The sequence below is a fragment of the Thermobia domestica genome, chromosome 11 (genome assembly GCF_964235325.1).
Source record: "Thermobia domestica chromosome 11, izTheDome1.hap1.1, whole genome shotgun sequence".
In the NCBI taxonomy this organism is placed as follows: Eukaryota; Metazoa; Arthropoda; class Insecta; order Zygentoma; family Lepismatidae; genus Thermobia; species Thermobia domestica.
The window spans coordinates 4,578,183-4,597,356 of record NC_137464.1 but is presented as its reverse complement, the minus strand read 5'-3'; the positions used below and the strand labels follow the sequence as shown (position 1 = coordinate 4,597,356).

General features: G+C 36.7%; 1 protein-coding gene across 1 annotated transcript in view; it reads left to right on the top strand.

Moving 5' to 3' along the window:
• The first annotated feature begins 4,715 nt into the window (after window positions 1-4,715).
• LOC145663837 (thymidylate kinase-like) overlaps window positions 4,716-19,174 on the top strand; it is a 41,028-nt gene continuing 26,569 nt past the window's right edge. The window contains exons 1-2 of the mRNA XM_081729945.1: window positions 4,716-4,924; window positions 13,894-14,002. Of these exons, the coding sequence (XP_081586071.1) occupies window positions 4,741-4,924; window positions 13,894-14,002 (293 nt within the window). The 5' untranslated portion in view covers window positions 4,716-4,740. The remainder of the gene's footprint in view (window positions 4,925-13,893; window positions 14,003-19,174) is intronic.

Genomic DNA, 19,174 nt, shown 5'->3' with positions numbered 1-19,174 from the left:
AGTCCTTTATTATTCAATATCTATATAGTAGATTTAATTAATTTTATAAAAAAAAACACGTTAAGGTCTTTGCTGATGCAGATGATATCGTTCTTTACATAACTACGTCTAACATTCAAAAAGACTTGAGAACATTAGAAATAGTCATGAAAGATATTATAGGTTGGTGCCATAATAATGGTTTCACCATAGACGGGAACAAAACAAATCTTATTGTATTTTCAAGGAAAAGAAAAATTCCAAATATCGGTATAAATATAGCTAATATAGAAATAAAACAAAAATCTAGTATCAAATATTTAGAACTAATTTTAGACTCTAGAGTTAATTGGATGTCGCACATCAATAATCTTAAAGTTGATATTAACTATATAATTAATGTGATTAAAAGTCTAAGTTACAAAAATGGGGTACCAACCCTAAAGTTTTACAAAAAGTTTATAAACTTTGTATTGAAGCAAAGTTATTTTATGGAGGCATATTTTTGTCATCCAATCCATATAAGAATGTTTCCTGTACGATAAAAATTTAATATGATGCTCAAAGAATTTTTTCACAACCTAGAGATAGTCCTCCAAACGCACTCTTAGAAGAATCTGATACTATCCCCATTGATTTGATCATAGAAAACATGGCAACAAAATTTATACTTTCTCGTTTAGCGAATAGCACAACTATAATCAATACAAGCCTATTGCAATTAGACACCTTAATCTCAAAGTTAACCAATAAAAAGGTGAAGAAAAATAAAACAAATGAAAACTACTTTTAAAAAACTACCATGGATTTAATTGGCATACAGAAAACTTCATAATTTAGCATCTTCAAACCAAAAGTTCCCTGTACTTCCATGTTTTTCGATAAATTTTCACAGAAATCTTCAACAGAAAAAATAATCATGCCAAAATATCCTCGAACCATATACAAATCTACAATTCCTTCAGCTTTTTACTCGGTATGGCTCAACTATATACATAAGTTACCAGGATATACAACATTTATTTTCACTGATGCTTCCAAAAGTAAAGGACTTCCAGTAGGCGCTGCTGTATATTTACCTCAAAAAGATATTACACAAAAGTATAAGCTCCCGTCTAATACATCAATATTTCAAGGTGAGACTTTCACAATCAGACAGGCATTATTAATAGTATACAAAGAAAAATTAAAATATGTTTGTATTTGTTCAGACTCATTAAGTGTATTAAAAAGCCTAGAATCTACGAAATGGAGCAAAGAAACTTCGTGGATAATTTTAAATTTGAAATCTCTTATTACTAAAATCAATACAAACAAATCTTATGTAACTTTTATTTGGACAATGGGTCACACATGTATCATTTTACATAATGAAGTTGATACATTTACAAAGGATTCCTGTTATATTGGAAAATCTGCTAATATTAAATTACCATATCATAATTTTTCAATTTATTTAAAAATCATGCTGAGTCTATGTACCTAAGGAGAAAAACATCATATCGTTTAGGCCCAGATAAATATTATTGGTCCATCAAATCTATTAATGATATGCCATATATACCAAAACTAAAAAAAATGGAATAGAGCAGACACTATAGAACTAACGAGATTTCGACTGGATACTGCCTTAACTCCAGAAAAACTTTATTTGATGAAAAAACGGGATTCGCCATCATGTCGGTGTTTGCTGGAGACTGGTTCACTTGAACACATTATTTTAGAATGCAATCTTTTTAAGGAATTTAGAGAAACTATGTTCAATCTATTCTCTATATATATTTATCGTATGTTCCTTATAATATTAAATCTATATTAGCAAGTAATAAATTAGAAGTATATAAGATTCTCATATATTACCTTAAGAAGAATAATTTAAAATTTAAAAAAATCTTACTACTAAAAAAGCAAAAAGTAGGGATTATATATGTTATATCATAAATTATATATAAGTTATATCACAAATCTAGGAGGTTGTCTTTTTATATCAATAATACAGTCTATGATACACTATAATTTTAAAAAAACGGGGTCCTCTTATAATCCCTACTCAAGAAAGTGAAAAATCTTAAATTTAGTGCAAAAAGACAAAACTTGGAAAGAAGAAATAATTATTTAAGCAGGTGAAATGGGTCACTCCCACACCTTTTATCCTCTCACTATAAGAGAGGAACAAGAACAAGAACAAGAACAACAGTTAATTTTTCAACTAGTTGAAATATAAGCAGTGCGGTACAAACGATCGAGACAAAAGACGCTTATCTTCAACCTGAAGAAGATTATGATGACATTTTAACATTCGTTTCATTCTTTTCCTTATTTCATTAGTGCAAACAAAGACTAGTTGGGCATGAATAATGCATATAGATATGAGGCCTTATGCAGAGTCGTTTTGAAGCATGATTAGCGTCATACTAAAGGTGTGACTAGTGCAGGAAACATATGAAGGGTAAGGGGAAAAAACACGGAATGTCCATGTGCGTGCTTTGTCCCATCTGTTGGTGTCTCTTGGTACTACTTGACTGTATATGCCATGCCTGCGTAGATGTAGTAATGTCCATGTAAAAAGGGGCGAAAAAGGTGCAGTTTTACTGTACGGATCCAGAGATTGAAAAATGTATGGAAAAAAGTTGGGGAAGTCTTTAATTTGCCCATTTTATGTCGAGAACAGAACCCAACGAACTACTGCAGGGATTCTAACCCGTTCATACTCCTACTGCTACCCCTACTCCTACTTCTACTCCTATGGATCCATATAGTAAAACTACACAGCGAAAAAAATTAATAACCCTATTCTTTTTACGCGCTTTTCAGTATTAAAACGCCATTTTCTCGAAAATGCAGTTTTGTGACATTCCTTCTTTTTTCCTCTTACCCTTCATATGTTAGTCGAACAACGACTGCATAAAGGACTAGCTCGGGAGAGTAACGCTCGCGGAAGTAGAAACGAGAAACACAGTTCTGATTGGTTGGAGTTATCCACTTCTTGCCACGTTGCATTAAAATTGCAGAAATCAAACGCTTCCTGCTGTCGGCCTTGGTGGCCGAGTGGGCTATCGCTATAGGCTAGTAATAACAGTCTCTTTTGGCGTAAGTTCAAACCCGGCCCGAGGAAAGTTTTTTTAAACATTTTTTTACATTTTTATAACACATTAAATTAAAATAATATGAAAATAATACTTAAAAAAGTGATTTGTTTACTTTTGTGCAGATAAGTAGTTGTAGTACTTATCCCTTGTACTCCATGCTATAGGGCTCGTTTTGTTCCCCTTGTACTTCATGATGTAAATTTTGTGACCAACTTAAAACAACTGGCTAGGATAGCGCGTAAAACAGCTGGCTAGAGTAGCGCGCGGAAAAAACGTATTTCCGGGAGTATTACTCTCCCGAGCGGGTCGTCTGCATAAGACCAATGGATTTTCACGAATGTTTTTAGTGAGTTTTCACCCAAAATTGGAGTAATTTCATCTCTCATTTGGTGACTCTTTGTCTCAATGTCTTGCTTGGCAATACTGTTTTCTAAGAATGGTTTTTACTGGAGACATAGAGGATCAAAATGTACAAGCAGGAAACATAGTAGCAGGACTGAAAAATAGAAGTTTTAGGATTTACACTTGAAGAAGGAGAACAATAGTTACTTGAACATGAGAAAGAACTGAAAAATAAACTACAGAAATATACAGCAATTATAAAAAATAAAGCAATGTGGTCATACAATAGATATGAGGTGTCAAGAATACTATGGAAACAAGTAGAAGTACCGGCGTTAACATATGTAAATGAAGTAATAACTTTAACGAAAAAAAAACAGGAATATTTTACAACAAGCACAAAATCAAATAGGAAGTTTTGTCCCAGGAGCAAATACATTAAGTGCAAATGTAACAATAACAGGAGAGATGGGATGGAGTGATTTTGAAAAAAGAGAAGTTAGGAGTAAAATAAAATATCTTGGGTGATTAAAATTTATGGAAGAAACAAGATTAGTAAAAGTTGTGCATGACGCCACTAAACATATGAGAAAAGGGGACACAAAATGATTTAGGAGAGTTAGGAAATTAGAAAGAAAATATGATCAAACTACCCGCTGGCACAGAGAAAATTATAAAAATTGGGGGGGGGGGGAATTACAGAAAAAAACAATTAAAGAAAAAGCGCAGAAAAAGTGGTATGAAGAAGTTGCCAAGAAGAGCAGTTTGAAAGGAATATACACATATAAAAAGCGTTATGAGAAAATTAATTATATGGACAATGATTTACGAAGCATTTTACTTTTCAAAGCCAGGTCAATGAGCCTTGAAACAAGGGTAAGATGGAAAAAATTTAAAGAAGTGAACGAAAAATGTCAACTATGGTTTAAAGAAGATGAAACACTAGAACACTTATTGTTAAAATGTCAAGAAACCCTAAAACATGGAAATGGAACGATGGAAACATGGAAGGGAAACATGGAAATGGAACGATGATATGAAAAAGGAAGGGAATTTGGTTAAATTAGCTTGGAGGCTAGGCTTTAATGGAAATGGAAAGGAATTAAGTGAGAAAGAAATGAAAAAAAAAACAAAGAACTTATTGAATTTTGGTGGGAAAAGAAAATGGAAAACGTTAAATGAAAAAAGAGCAGTACTTTTTTCACTATTTTTTTATTTTTATTTTTTTCAGGAACCAAAATTCCGAAGAGAAGGAAGGAAAATACCTTGAACCTTGAACCTTGAAAAAACCGCGGAAGACAGAAGACAGGCGCGCGCGCGCGCGTGATTTATGTTGAAAAGTGCATTAGTTCGTTCATCTCTGAAAATATTTGTAAGAAAAATGGGTGGATTATCGCGAGGAGCATTGATTGTTGTAGAAGGTTGTGACAGAGCAGGAAAAACAACACAATGTATAAAGCTTTTGGAAGCGGTGCGAGAGAAAGGGATAAAGGTGTCTTCTATTAACTTTCCAGGTAAATGCTTAAGACGAATATTCCTTGAATTATTAGAACAGTATTAAATTAAAACAGGGGCGCACCCAAGGGGATGCACATTCCGAACCCCCTCCAAAGTTTTCTAAATCGACTAACATTTGTAGACTTCGTTAATCTGCCGCAGATGGCGGCTCCGCATTAGACCAACAACCTGTTTTCAGCGCTGTATTACTATTTATTTATTTATTTTTATTTTGTTATTGTAATATACTTTACTTAGAAGTATTCTTTCATTTCCTGTTAATCACTATTGTTATTTTTGTGTTTTATTTTCTTCTGGTTATGCTTGTGCTCTTACCTAAATGCGAATGCTTCTATATTGCATAACTGCGAACAATTAATGCCCTTAAAATATTAAATGTTGTAAACTACGCACCATTGGCAAATGAACGAAAAGAATGAATTCTTGCTACTGCGATGGAAAATATAGCGTCGAAAGTGTTACTGCAGAGGGATTATTTTTTGTACTGGTTTACGTTTGGTGCACCACTACAAAGAATTATTGAAAAATTAATTTTTTTTCACTAATCTCCTTATTTGTCTCCTAAAGTTTCCGCCAGCCTACATGAATATATATTTCACATTTGGCATAGATAAAATACAAGAGGGCCACCAGAGGTAATTGTTGAAAATTTACAATTCTTTTATAATTTAGGTATAAGTACTACTTCCGGATTGTCATAAAACTGCATAAAACGCCAGTGAACGTGTGCTAGGTGGCCACTAAAAAGAACGAATACTATCTAAGCGAGTCGGGGCAGGGCAAAGGTGCTGGGCCCGCGCGGGGATGCATCCAAAGAGGGTAGGCGCATCAGTGATAGTGGAGAACTCATAAAACTAGTAAAGCATACTTCATATGACATATAACAAGTGTTGCATATGGATGGATTCCTTCGTTCCTTCAGGAATAATAAAAGGATGTTTTTTTGACATTAAGATCTTTTCCCACTTCAGACACTTATTGTTGCATTCGTAAAGTAAGTCTTAACTACAGTTCGTTAAGATGCAATGTCGGTTTCATTTCTTTCTGCTGTACATTTCTGTTTTTTCTTCACTTTTTGTAGCCTACACGTCATTTGTGAATAATACTGTCGATTCTAGTGATTTAAATTATAGCTGATTTAGTATTGCATATTTTGACAAAAAACTAAAAGTAGCAATGGCAGTGTATTTTACTACATAAAGGAATGAACTAATGGGTTATTGCATGGCTTTGTCAGTGCCAGATTTTTAATCGATTTTTTGCGATAACATTTAATGCAGACAGTATTACCGAGCGAGCGTTAGCGAGTGAAGGCGCGCTAGAACCCCGCAGGGCACGTTCTTTTCTTTCTTCATTAGTGTTGGCTCTTCATTACTAAACAGTTACCAACTGATGTGCTACGTAAGTCCCCTGCATGGCGAATGAGTATTTCCTACAATAATAAGGAATCAGTAGGTTCAGGGGTAAAACTGTCGCAGATGACGGCCCCGGATAAGACTCACATAAGCCTTTTTTCAACGTTGTATTACTACTTACTTATTCTTTCTTTAATGATGGCCATTAACTTTGGGTATCTTTTAGTTTCTCCCCCAATCACCCACGGATCATTCCATGTGAAATCAACCAAGCACAAAACCTCATGGTGTCAGATTTCGATGAAACTTAATGTACTTGTAGGCCCCTATGAGAGACGATCATGCACAAAATTGGAGCCTTGTACGCTGTGTAGTTTCAGAGTACAGGGTGGTAAAAAAAATTGGACAAAATTGATGTTTTTTGTAGAACGTTGTTAGCTTCAATTGACCATATCTCCCGTAAATATTGAGTTAGAGAGAAAATGTGACATACCATTTTGAAGTGGAAAGAATAGGCTACAAGATATGTCAGGAACAGTTATTTGAAAGCAAATATTTTCCGGGAAATCCTGGGAAAATTGTGTATCAGTGATATCTCAAAACATGCCAATTCGATTTTCTTGAAATTGGGTATCAAGGTAGCCCCATATGTCCGGCATAAGTGTGCCAAATGTCAACTTGGGCCAAGAATGGGCCTGGAGTCTATAATGATTTTCGTGTGAACATGTCGGGAGAGACTCCTGGGGTGCCAATGTGGCAACTCACAAATTTGTCAATACTGGTGAAGTAAGGTGTAGGAAATATTTAGTTATTACTGATCTGCTAGAAGGGATCTATTGTCAGTGGTGCCTGTGTTGAAGCAGTCTACTTACTGGCTTCTTTCATTTCTTTGTTGCTGAACCTGTATGTACGGCCAGTTGCAGTTATGGGATCAACAGGAGATATCATGTCACAAGCAGGCAGTGAGAGCGCATCTGGTATATCTGGATGTACAAGGGAAGGTGTTGGGCCATAAGGTCTCAGAAAACACAACTTTGCTGTTTCATGTGTCTCGTCGATTTGCAGAACACAAGCAAGCCACCGTAGGTGCAAGTAACAAAGCTCCTGATTCTGTCAATGGTAATGCCAGCTTGTGAACCATTTACCGCAATTTCTAACTCTTCCTTAAGAGTCGGCGGGACTCAAATGACCTTGACAAATCGAAGATATCAGTCTTCTTCAGTTTCTCCTTGCAGTGCAAAGTGCCTCCTTATTTTGGCAACAGATGGAGTTGTTGCTGAAAGCAAATGGCACCCCCTTCCTTTTCCCCTGCATGTGGTCAAAGTTGGACAGCGGAGGAGGGGGATGGTTACGGCTATAAATGGAACAAGGATGATTTTTTTTGGCTTAAAAAAGAAAGAAAACTGAAGAAAAAAGTAAGAGGGACCAACATGATAGCAACCATAAGCGCCGTGTCCAGCCATTCAAATATTTACAGCGGTCACTAACATACCATAGAGAACTAATCACTTGTCGCCTGTCTCTTTCTAAAAGGATTCTACCTATGGTAAATAACAGAATATTGCGGGATGAGTCTGACATAAAATGAGTAACCATGCCAATATTAAAAACACAGGAGTGTCGATATTCTAATTTATTTAGGATCTACGTGGTTAAAAGAAAGAAAAAATATTGAGGAAAAAAAATTGAAAAGCAGAAAACCCAGGCAAAGATCTGAAATATATTGACAATGACTCTTTTGTTAGTGGAATCCATATTCTTATTTTCTTTTTAAAATATGACCACCAGATTTACCCCCCTCTCACTCTCGCGTTCACATTCGAATGGTCCTGGGTTCGATATCAGAGACCGACCATCCTGAGTTTTTCCTGTACAACAGGAAAGGGCCGCAATGTTTCATTCAGCCTTGGGGACCAGCTTAGAGGGACAGAAGGGAGCATATGATCTGCTTGGCGTTGTTTTTTTTTGGGGGGGGGGGCGGGGGGAAATAGACCAGCTCATTAAAAACAGAATTAAAAGAAGCGTCACTTTCTTCAGGAAGATACAAGGAAGTAACAGGTGTTTGTTTCAAACATTAAATAAGTGTTCACATATTTAGTGGATGCACATCAAATAAAGGCATAGCCATGGGGCAAAAGATCAGGTGCTTTAAAGAATTTTCTGTGTTGTTCCTTTACGTACCAATTTCCCTCACCTTGACTTTTTTTACGCGGGAATGTTCCACAAGTTGTCGTTCAAATCTCTGGCCACATAGCACATCTGATAGAGCATCATGAGAAATGAAAAGAGCAAACTCTAATGTGCTATGGACCAGAAGGATAGGAGCTATGGGACTTCAAAATTTGAATATCCATAAAATTATATCATGGAATTATGTACGTTTAAAGTAAATATCTTGAAAACTGTTAAAGCAATCAAAACAGAAGTTGCACGACTCAATGAGCACAAAATGCCCTGTCAAAACCCACAGTGTTGCCAACTCAGCATAAAAATATTTTGTTTGAAGTACAAGTGTGCACAAATTTAAAATGCACTATTATCACTAAACATAACAGTGAAGTGTAGTGGTACAGTGTTGCATATTGTTGGAGCTACGTGTGCTGAAAATGTTCAATGGAGAAGTCTGATATGTGGCAACAGATGGTAATAAAGGAATCTGGATCTCATTATGAATTTAGTTCAAATGCATAACACAGATAGTATAACATAGGAAAATATCAGCAGTGTCACAAAATATTGAGGCATTTGAAAAACGAAATTGAGTAATGTCATTTTTACGTTCTATGTCAGCTCCGAAGCTATATAGGACGGGACCTATAGTGTAAAGTGAGATCCGAACCACTATAAAAGATAAAGATAATAATGAAATATAATGTGAAAAGTACAACAAAAACGTCCGCGGCGTGATTGGAACTCGCGATCGCTAATATATCGGTTGTTTAGCCTTCTAGACCACACGGCTATCCGGGCCGACTAAAAACAAAATGAGGTAGTAATAAACAAATTATATTTCCAATGTAAATATGGTAATATTACAGTGTACAAATATAATCATATGGTTTGTAGGAGAGGAAACAAAAGAATATGTCACTAACACGAAAGACATAAATCAAGAAGGTACTTCTCCAAATATTGACAAGATAATCTGGAGAACCAGTTTACAGAATTAGGAAACCAGCATGATCTCCGCAACACTAAGAAACAGAATGAGTTTCAAATTTTCAGTCAGAAAACTTATCTTGTTATCGCGTATAAAAGAGTTTCTATGCACTAAATGGTCGTTTCACTTCACACAAAGTCTTGCTGCATATTTATACTTTCAGAAATTATCCAAAGGTCGTTCAACTGTACATTACGGGAGAATTCTAGAACACTGAACCGATACCTGTACAACAGATAGTAACCTACCATAACATAGCCTAACCTCTCTAATTAATCTTAATTAACCTTATTTAGGAAGGAATTTTTACGAAAACTTTGTTTATGCCATTGTACATCTAATGAGCGTCCAGCGTTACAGAACCTTCCCGTACATTACACACTCAAAACATTTTAGTAAAAAATATCGTGAAGAACAAAACATTCTCAATTAATCTTTTCACTATTTCAACAGTCGATCTCCGTAACAGTAAGGAACGAAAATGTGTTTCAAATTTTCAAACACAAAACCTCTCCTGGTATCACGCAACAGAGCTTTTTATTGACTGAACGATCGTTCAACATTACACGCATTAATTGGTGCATACTTAAACTTGCACAAATCAGAAGGTGCGTGTTCAGTAGCCACGACATGGATTTAGCTTCACTTAACACTCCACTAATAGCATAAATTGCCTTCTAGCCTGGATTTTTCTCCAAAACGAAAGCTATCTTCTTATTCAATGCATCCCCAACCGGTCCTTTCACACCTACCAGAGAAGCAACTGTTGAGCGAACAATGTCAAGATTGTCTGAAAGGGTAGATGATGATCTCTCCAAGGATTAAATAGCACTACTGAGACATGAAAAATTGCTCTGAATGCAGGAAATATCATGCTTCAACTTCCCGTCATCAAACATTTGTTTCGCTATTTCTATGGAAGATGCATCTTCAGAATCAAAATGTAACACTTGTTTCACTGCATCAAAGTTCGTAACATAGTAACACACAGCATCAATCTAGCTTCCCCACCTCGTTAGTACCGGCTGACGAGGAAGAGGTAGTTCAGGGAACAGTTCTTTAAATTTCTCAACTCTACTGGGAGCCTTCAAAAATACCTTCTTTGTATTTGAAATTAATACATCCACTTGTGAAAATCTAGAACGAACAAATTTTGCAACACGATGAAATGCGTGGGCAAGACAAGTTAGATGTAACAGCTTCGGATACAATACTTGCAAAGCTTCTGCAGCTTTGCACATGTACGGTGCTGCATCAGTCACTAGAAGGAAGACATTGTTATGCTTGATACCATCAGGCCACAAAAGTCCCATAGCATCATTAAAAAGTTTTGTAATGGCTTGATGGTTGCATCGCGGCAACAAATCACTAGTTAACAGGATAGGCTAGCTGACTTCATTATCTTTCAACAAACCTATTATAACATTACCAACATGTCGCCCCTCTACATCAGTTGTTTCGCCAATTGACACCCAAATAGGACCATCACTGATTTCCCCACTAATCGAGTTCATTGTTTCCACATATAAATCAGGCACGTAATGCTTTCTGATTGTAGATTCATCTGGAACTGTTTCGTGTGTGTATTGTTGCAGAAATTCACGAAGTAATGTATTGTTTAGTTTCCAAATAGGGGTATCAGCACATACCTTAGCACGGCACAGATCACTTGAAAACTGAGACTTCCGTGGCCCTGGACTACTTTGAGCTTGAGATTAAGTTACTAGCAACTGCTTTTGTGGTTTAAGTTTTGAAGCTCGGGTCTGATGGCGTGATGTGGATATGTATTACACAACTTGGGAATGTTGAGCGCATGAGACACCCTTCTCACAAACCTGGCAATAAAGCACTTTTCCATCTGTGGAAAAATGCTCAAACTCTTCCGTGAAATGCTTAAGTCTTATTGACAACAGGGTTTTGTCCTTTGGCATCTTGGAAACAGGATTTGCTGACAGCACAGGAGATTAAATATTCAATAAAATAGCTCACACTTTCCCTATGGCATGCGTTGTGGCGGCAGGCGCTTCACTTTTGTAAATCAAGAGTCTAGCCTTACCAATTGCGTGAATGCAAACTTCCCCATCTGATTTAATATTTTTCGCCAAAGGAAAATATTAGTGGGGCGAGTTTGCGACAAAAACACGATAGGCAATCGTAAAGCCGCGTCGCGATAGTAATTCCATTGAATTATTAATCTCACGTAAGGATGTGAGCGCTACTACCGCGACCGAGAGTGTACGATTGCTAATCAAATCAGGTTGTTTCTAACTCTCTCTACCAATCCGCCAAACTACGCTTCAATACTATTTTAAAAGGGTGAAACGCAGTGAAACAATAAATAAATAAAAATTAAAAATAAAGCAAGCCCTTTAAATTCAGAGAGGTGAGTATTTTCTTCTTTTCAAAGTCTATTGTTGAACAGTTTTTGTACGAAAAAATCCCTATAAAACATGAAAATACCAAGAAATATGTAAAATTATGTGCTCATGAGTAAAATATGTAATTATATGTACATAAATGTAAAATATGTAAATATATGTACTTTCAAATGGGTGTTTTTAGGCACTATGGGTCACAAATGACATTATTACCCTGATTTGGTATAAAAATATAACCCCTACAAAAATATGTAATTAAATAATTATCCGGGCCCTAATAATTACGTTGAATACAGTTGCACAATGCGAACTATGGATGTTGTATCCATTTCAACTAGTAAGCCCGGTAGCTTAAACCTTTGGTACAATGTCGAGTTGTGACATGTTAGTTGGCTTCCAGAGGCAGAAGGGTGAGGACGTGTTAAGTGTCGCTTGCGCGCCAACATTGTGTTTTGTTTTAAGCTGCAAAAAAGTGCCAAAAAGCTCACGAAATGCCAAAATCAATGTATCACGATGAAGCTGTGACATTTAAGACTGTTTACAAGTGGTATGAGCAATTCAAAAGTGGCATAGAGTCGGTTGAAAACTAGCAACGATCGAGACATCCTTCGACGTCAAAAACAGACGAAAAGGTGCAAAATGTGACACAAATGATCTGTTCAAACAGACAAATGACTATTAGAGAGCTTTCCAATACATCTCTTGTATATAAACATCATGTATAGGTCCGTGGTTAAATAGGCATATAGCTTCCTTCGTCACCCCGAAAACGCGCCGTTTCACACCTTGCCTTTTATCTGCCAGTTTTTGGCCGGAAAAAGTGGTCCTGTCTTCCGATGCACCTTACTCACCAGATTTAGTACCATGTGACTCCTGACTATTCCCCAAAATTAAAACCATGCTTAAAGGAAAAAGTTTTGACACCATTCCTGACATTGGGAGGGCCATGACAGAGCAGCTGAACGCTCTTCCAAAAGAAGCCTTCCAGAAATACTTCCAGTCATGGATTCAACGTTGGGATAAGTGCATTGCCAGCCAAGGGTTACTTTTCTAATAAAATGAAACTACTGTCTAATTTTTCATTTGTAATTATCATAAGATAAGATTTCGTTTCCTTTTTTTCTAATGCTGCTGTTTTCTTGTTTTTATTTGCGCAATTATCCAATATAATGTTGAGAAAATAGAGGTATGTCTTTATTAATGATTTCCTTGTTTAAAGCGTTTTCGATTTGTAATTAACTGATACATGGAGAAAAACATTTTATTGTTTGTATGTACTAATACATGAATATTGTACACTCAAGTCCAAAATTATTGTCGCATGTCCATAAATTGTTGTTGTAGGAATATAATTTAATAACGAATTCGCCCGGTATTTCTTATAAGGTTAGTATGTGTATAATCGGCAAAGACATGTATGTGGCAAATTTCATGTCAAAAGAGCGATAAATAAGAACAATAAAACGAAAATAAAACTTCCTTGTACATTTTGCAACATTTTGTTTTACTCATTCTAATTTTCGTATTTATAACTCTTTTCTTATGAAGTTTGCCACAAATATACATTTCCCGATTATACACATTGTATCAGTATGAAAAGTATCATGCAAAGTCATTATCAAATTATATTCTTACAAGAAGACAGAATAGATATGCGACAATAATTTTGGACATGAGTGTACAAAAGCACAAAGGGAATGTAGTCGATTAGTTTTTGAACCAAATTACAGTTGAGTACCGTTACAGTGATTTGATCGAGCCCGAACAAAATTCGTTATGCATGATCCCCAAACAGTTTTTTTTTTTTTTTTCAATTGTGTTCTGTTCTGAAGATTATATGTTGATAAATACATATTTTTAAAGTTAATTCTGAAACAAGGCATGCATTGAGAAACAGAATAGAAGAAAGTAATTAGAATCAGATCAAGGTTGTTATTTCAATCCAAGTTTTGAAGTATGTTTTACCTCCTCCTCAGAAACTGGCTACTTTTGAGCTGGGGAAAATTTCAACAACTTTGCTTTTAACCCGCAGCTGTACATAATTGAACGGGTGTCTTTATTTACTGTTGCAGATCGCACTACGTATACTGGAAAGCTGATAGATAGTTATTTGAAGGAGAGCACTGACCTCAATGATAAAAGTATCCATCTCCTGTTTTCAGCCAATAGATGGGAAGTTGCGTAAGTTTTTCAAATTTACAACTTCAATATTTACTATGGGATGCGTATTAATACTATGGGATGCGTATTAAACAAATCAATAGAATTTCTTACCTTTAATATCCGGTTCAATGATTTATTATTAAATCATTTCAGCCTACTCTGGTATCTTCTTCAGTATTCCATAACCTAGTTACCGTACGTACGAGATTCAATGAAAGAATCCAAAAGAGTCCAACATACGGAAGATAGTTTTAATGAGTTGGTTCATGGGCTACTGAAGAAGACATCAAGGTATGTTCAAATAATTTACTAATAAATTAGTGAACCGGATACTAAAAGTAATAAATTTTAGGCATGAGTTCAACTTTTTTTTTTCTAATATTATGTTGAAATCTTAAATTTTTTATCTTCAATAGTTGAACATTTACAGAAGCTGGATAAAAAGTGTTATTTCTCTCATTTCCTGAGATACATGAACTATAGTCGTAGAGATTGTATTTTATAATGTGTCTGATGAAGGCAAAGATACTTTGCCGAAACTGTAACGATATTATTTATTAGGTAGTATACAGATGATGATCAGAAAAATGGAAACACCTGAACGAAATTGCAACTTACCAGATTAATATGGTGTCGGGCCACCTTTCGCCTTCACAACAGCCTTGATGCGACGTGGGATGGAGGCATAGAGGTCGTGAATGGTAGCAAGTGGAATTTTACACCAGTCCTCGTGCAGGGCATCGGCCAGTTCTGTAAAAGAGGATGGAGGTGGAAATCGTCGCTGGAGTCGTGTTTCCAAGACGGACCACAGATGTTCAATTATGTTAAGATCTGGGAATTGGGCGTGCCAAGGGAGGTTTTGAACTTCATCCCGATGTTCCTCAAACCACGCTGCAACAACGCCAGCTGTGCGAATCGCTGCATTATCATCTTGGAAGATGGCGTCATTGTCCGGGAACAACATCCGGACCATAGGATGCAAGTGGTCTCCTAAAATTGCGACATAATCGTTGGCAGTGATTCGTCCGCTAAGTGTGACCATGGTATGGCGGCCAATGAAAACCAATGAAAACCATGATATGGCGGCCCACAGCATCACCGAGCCGCCGCCATGTTTCACAGTTGGGCGGAGACACTGCAGATCATAAGCTTCTTTAGGCGTTCTCCACACATAAACACGGCCCGTGGTTGGGAATAGGGTGAAGGATGACTCATCCGACCATATCACACGTTTCCAGTCCTCAACGGTCCAAGTTGCATGGTCGCGGCACCATTTGCGGCGTGTGAAAGCGTTATGGTCCCTGATGAGCGGTTTGGCCCGTGCAACACGACCCCGTAAGTTCATGTCATGTAATTCGCGGCGGACTGTGATTGTCGAAACAGGATGGGGAGGTACTGATTGAGTTCCTCCGTCACTTGCACCGCAGTGGCACGACGGTTCTGCGTGACAATCCGCTTTAATACCCGGCGTGACATGTCACTCATGATTTTCTTCCGCCCACTGTTCCGCTTCCCCGATGTGGTTTTCCCGTGTGTTGTGTAGGCCGTCATCACCTTCGACACTGTCCCAAGCGACACACCTAACACAGTAGCCACTGCCGTCACACTCCACATAACCGCGCACCAACAATTTGCCCTCTTTGAAAATCTGAGAGGTCTCCCATTGTACACCACCTCCGTCTGCTGCAGCCACTGGACACTGCTGTTCCACTGCGCCTGACGTAGTATGGAGACCGACCTAACACACCACCACCAGCGGTCCGGCGCTGCGGTCGCCACGACATCACTGCCAACCCGTATATCTGACGTGTTGCCAACTACAAGTGTTTCCATTTTTCTGGTCACCATCTGTATAGTTTAGTCAGAATTTGTCTTTTATAAAAAGTAATGGCAACAATTGTTAAGGCATTATGCACAGAAGAATACCTGTTACATTTTTTCAATGTAATCCTGTCCTATCTCTTATCACTTGTCACTAGGGACGTGAAGTTTTCGTTTTATTTTATCCCTGAAATTGGTGTCATTTTTTTTTTTTCCAAAATCGGTGTTATTTTTCGCGATTTAATACAAGCAAACAGGGGTTATTTGCTTTATTTTGTAATGGGTTTGAAAAGCAAGTAAATTGTAAACATAGAGAAAGTGGTCTGTGAAAGTTTTTAAAATTAAAAGAATAATTTTAAATTTTGACATTTTAAGTTTAAAAAAATAAATTATATTTTTGGACTTACCATCTGAGAAAAAGTGGCTCGATATCCTTCCTAAACTTGTATTCATTTAATGTATGATTTGAATACACATATCGACTAAAAACCACACTGCATTGTTTCTTAACATTTTCTTTACTTCAAAAAACACTCAATTCACACTATACTTATCTAAAATGTAATTCATAGCATCGTGTTTCTTAACATTTTCATCACTTCAAAAAAAAAAAAAAAAAAAAATCAATTCACAATATACTTATTTAAAACGCAATTCATATCATTATCAACACACATTTTCACTTAATGGTGAATTTGTACTTTCTTCAATGTTTCTTATTTTTGAAAGGACAAAATTGTCAATATTTCCACATTTTCTTCTTTTAAGTTTTTGCCTCCTTATCGTAACTACGGAGTTGTATTCTGAAAAAATGTCTTTCAGAATCAACGTTAGAAGCTGGTAGAGCTATTGCTTCAAGAACACAGGCACTAAAATCTCAGGGCAAACTTTCACTAACTAACCGGTCTAAAAATAACAGGACTGATGGTCTTCTGTAAATCACATGTTGTTGCAAAATAAATTTGTGTTATTTTATGAGTATTACCGGCCAACATTACGATTTCGCAAATATATCGCTTTATACAGTGCATTTCGGTGTTATTTTGAAAAAAATACAAAATTCGTGTTATTTCGCGATTTAAAAACACCAAAAACTGCCTTCTATCATATATTTAGGTATATCTATATACTTTACTTTCCTTTTTTTAAGTTTTCGATGTTATCGTTAAAACGAAAACTTGATGTCCCTACTTGTCATACATATGGAAGACATCGTACACCACGAGTACATCAATCTTTATCGATGTCCCGCAAGGATCACCATATGGCATGGATGATGGCTTCTCTTGTGTCATAGTGCTCCCCGCGAAGTCGTTCCTTCATTTTGGTGAAAAGGTCGTCACAAAATCTCTGAAAACGTTGTTGTGCACTGTGTCCACGTGCTACTTTAGTCGTGATCCACGCACGTTGTTAGTCTTTCTGAAACATATTTTAATAGCGTTTCCACTTTTCTTTTCTACTTTATGGCACTGCTGTTTTTGACTGAATAACACGCAGCCGTCACCACTGACCATACTCCATCGCCTCACATTCCCTTTTCACGTATGGAAATCTTGTAGTGCTGAGACACGACTCCCTGAAGTAAGAAGTGTTGCCACTACTTTTTATACAATATGTGTATTTAATTTTGCGTTTATAGTGTTGTTTCAGTCAGAGGTGTGAAAGTATTTTATCCTGAAATAGTAAAATATTAAACATAAATTACCTATAATTATATTAGTAGTATACATGTTGAGTTACTATTAGTGGCGGCGCGGTGGCTCAGCGGTAGAGCGCTCACCTGGTACGTGCGGTCCCTCGTTCGACCCCAGCCCACGCTAAGTGAACGTTGTGATAGGCAACACCATGTGTGTGAATTTTCTCGAGGTTCTCCAGTTTCAGCTCACTCTTCATTTCACCATTATCATCTATCTCATCACCGTTTTCTTAGCAGCCTCCTCAATACTTTATTATTATTATTATTATTATTATTATTATTATTATTATTATTATTATTATTATTATTATTATTATTTAAAGACTTGCTTTACACGAAATGAGACATTTTCGTGTTGCAAAAACAAGGGAAAAATTTTCCCTCTGTACTGTTGGTGCGTGGGATATTGTATCGTGGTCTCTCGTTTAGCAGACCTGAATGACATCTTTTAGTTTTGCGTCCCACGATTATGCCCTAGGCTAAAGAAGACGGTTCGTCATTGACAGTAAATTATAATAAAGAAATTCAAAGGAATGAGTATGTGGGAGGAAACGGGAGTATCCCAAGAACACCCCACGAACACATTACCTGGAATCAAACTAGAGACCCGCCGCACCAGGGCAACACTAATTATTTTATTTGATTACTTCTTTCTTCGATCGTATCTCCTGTATACATAGTTATTATCCTAACGTATTTCTCTGCCACTTCTTTCTTCCTTAGACATACCCATACTTTCTTACGTGGTACTCTGTTGTAGGCCTTTTCCAAATAAATAACGACCATACGCAATCCTTTTTGTTCTCCCAGAGTTTGTTTAGGTATAAAAATTGCATCCGTTGTACTCTTTGCTAGTATAAATTCAAATTGGTCTTCTGTTGATGTTTCTCCCCGTAATTTTCTTCCAAATCTTCATCGTTGTTGTTCTGCTGTTTCGAGAGTCCTGAACAACTCCCTTTTCTTTGAAAATAGCTACAATAATGCTATCCCCCCATTGACTTGGCATTTCCCTGTTCTCAGCTTACTACACTAGATCCCATACAATATCTATACCTTCTGGCTCCAAACTCTTCCGTGCTTCTATTGGTATGCCATTTGGACCTATCGCTTTTCCTGTCTTCATTTTGTTTAACGCTTTCTCTGTTTGTTCCTGGCTTATCTTCGATGTTGTTCCAAGACTTGTAGTTATATTTCTGAAAACTTTAGTCGGATTTCCTTCATTTAAAAGTTTTTTCAAAATAACCGACCCATCTCTGATTCCATTTTCATCGGTAAGCACCAGTCCTTGGTCGTCTTCCATTTGCGTAATATGAGTAATGTCTTTCGTTGTCTTGTCTCTATTTTTGCCAACCTGCGTAGCTTCTTCACTCCTCCTGCTGTTTTAAGCTCGTCATACGTTTCATTCCAGGCTTGTGTGTTTGCTCTGGCCACTGCCGTCTATGGTACCGTCTTGAAGCTACATTTTATCTTCATCTGTCTCAGAAGCACTCCGTTTGACTTTTTCTTTGAGTTAATAGCTTTTTGCATTTCTTCATTTCAACACCACGTCTCTTCCTGCAGGAGGACTCTTTGTAAAGGAGAAAAAATACACTGTAAGGGTATTATTGTTAACAATATTTTTATAGTGTAGTTCTTTTCTTGACAAAAGGAAAAATACCTAGTAGTAGGTTGTA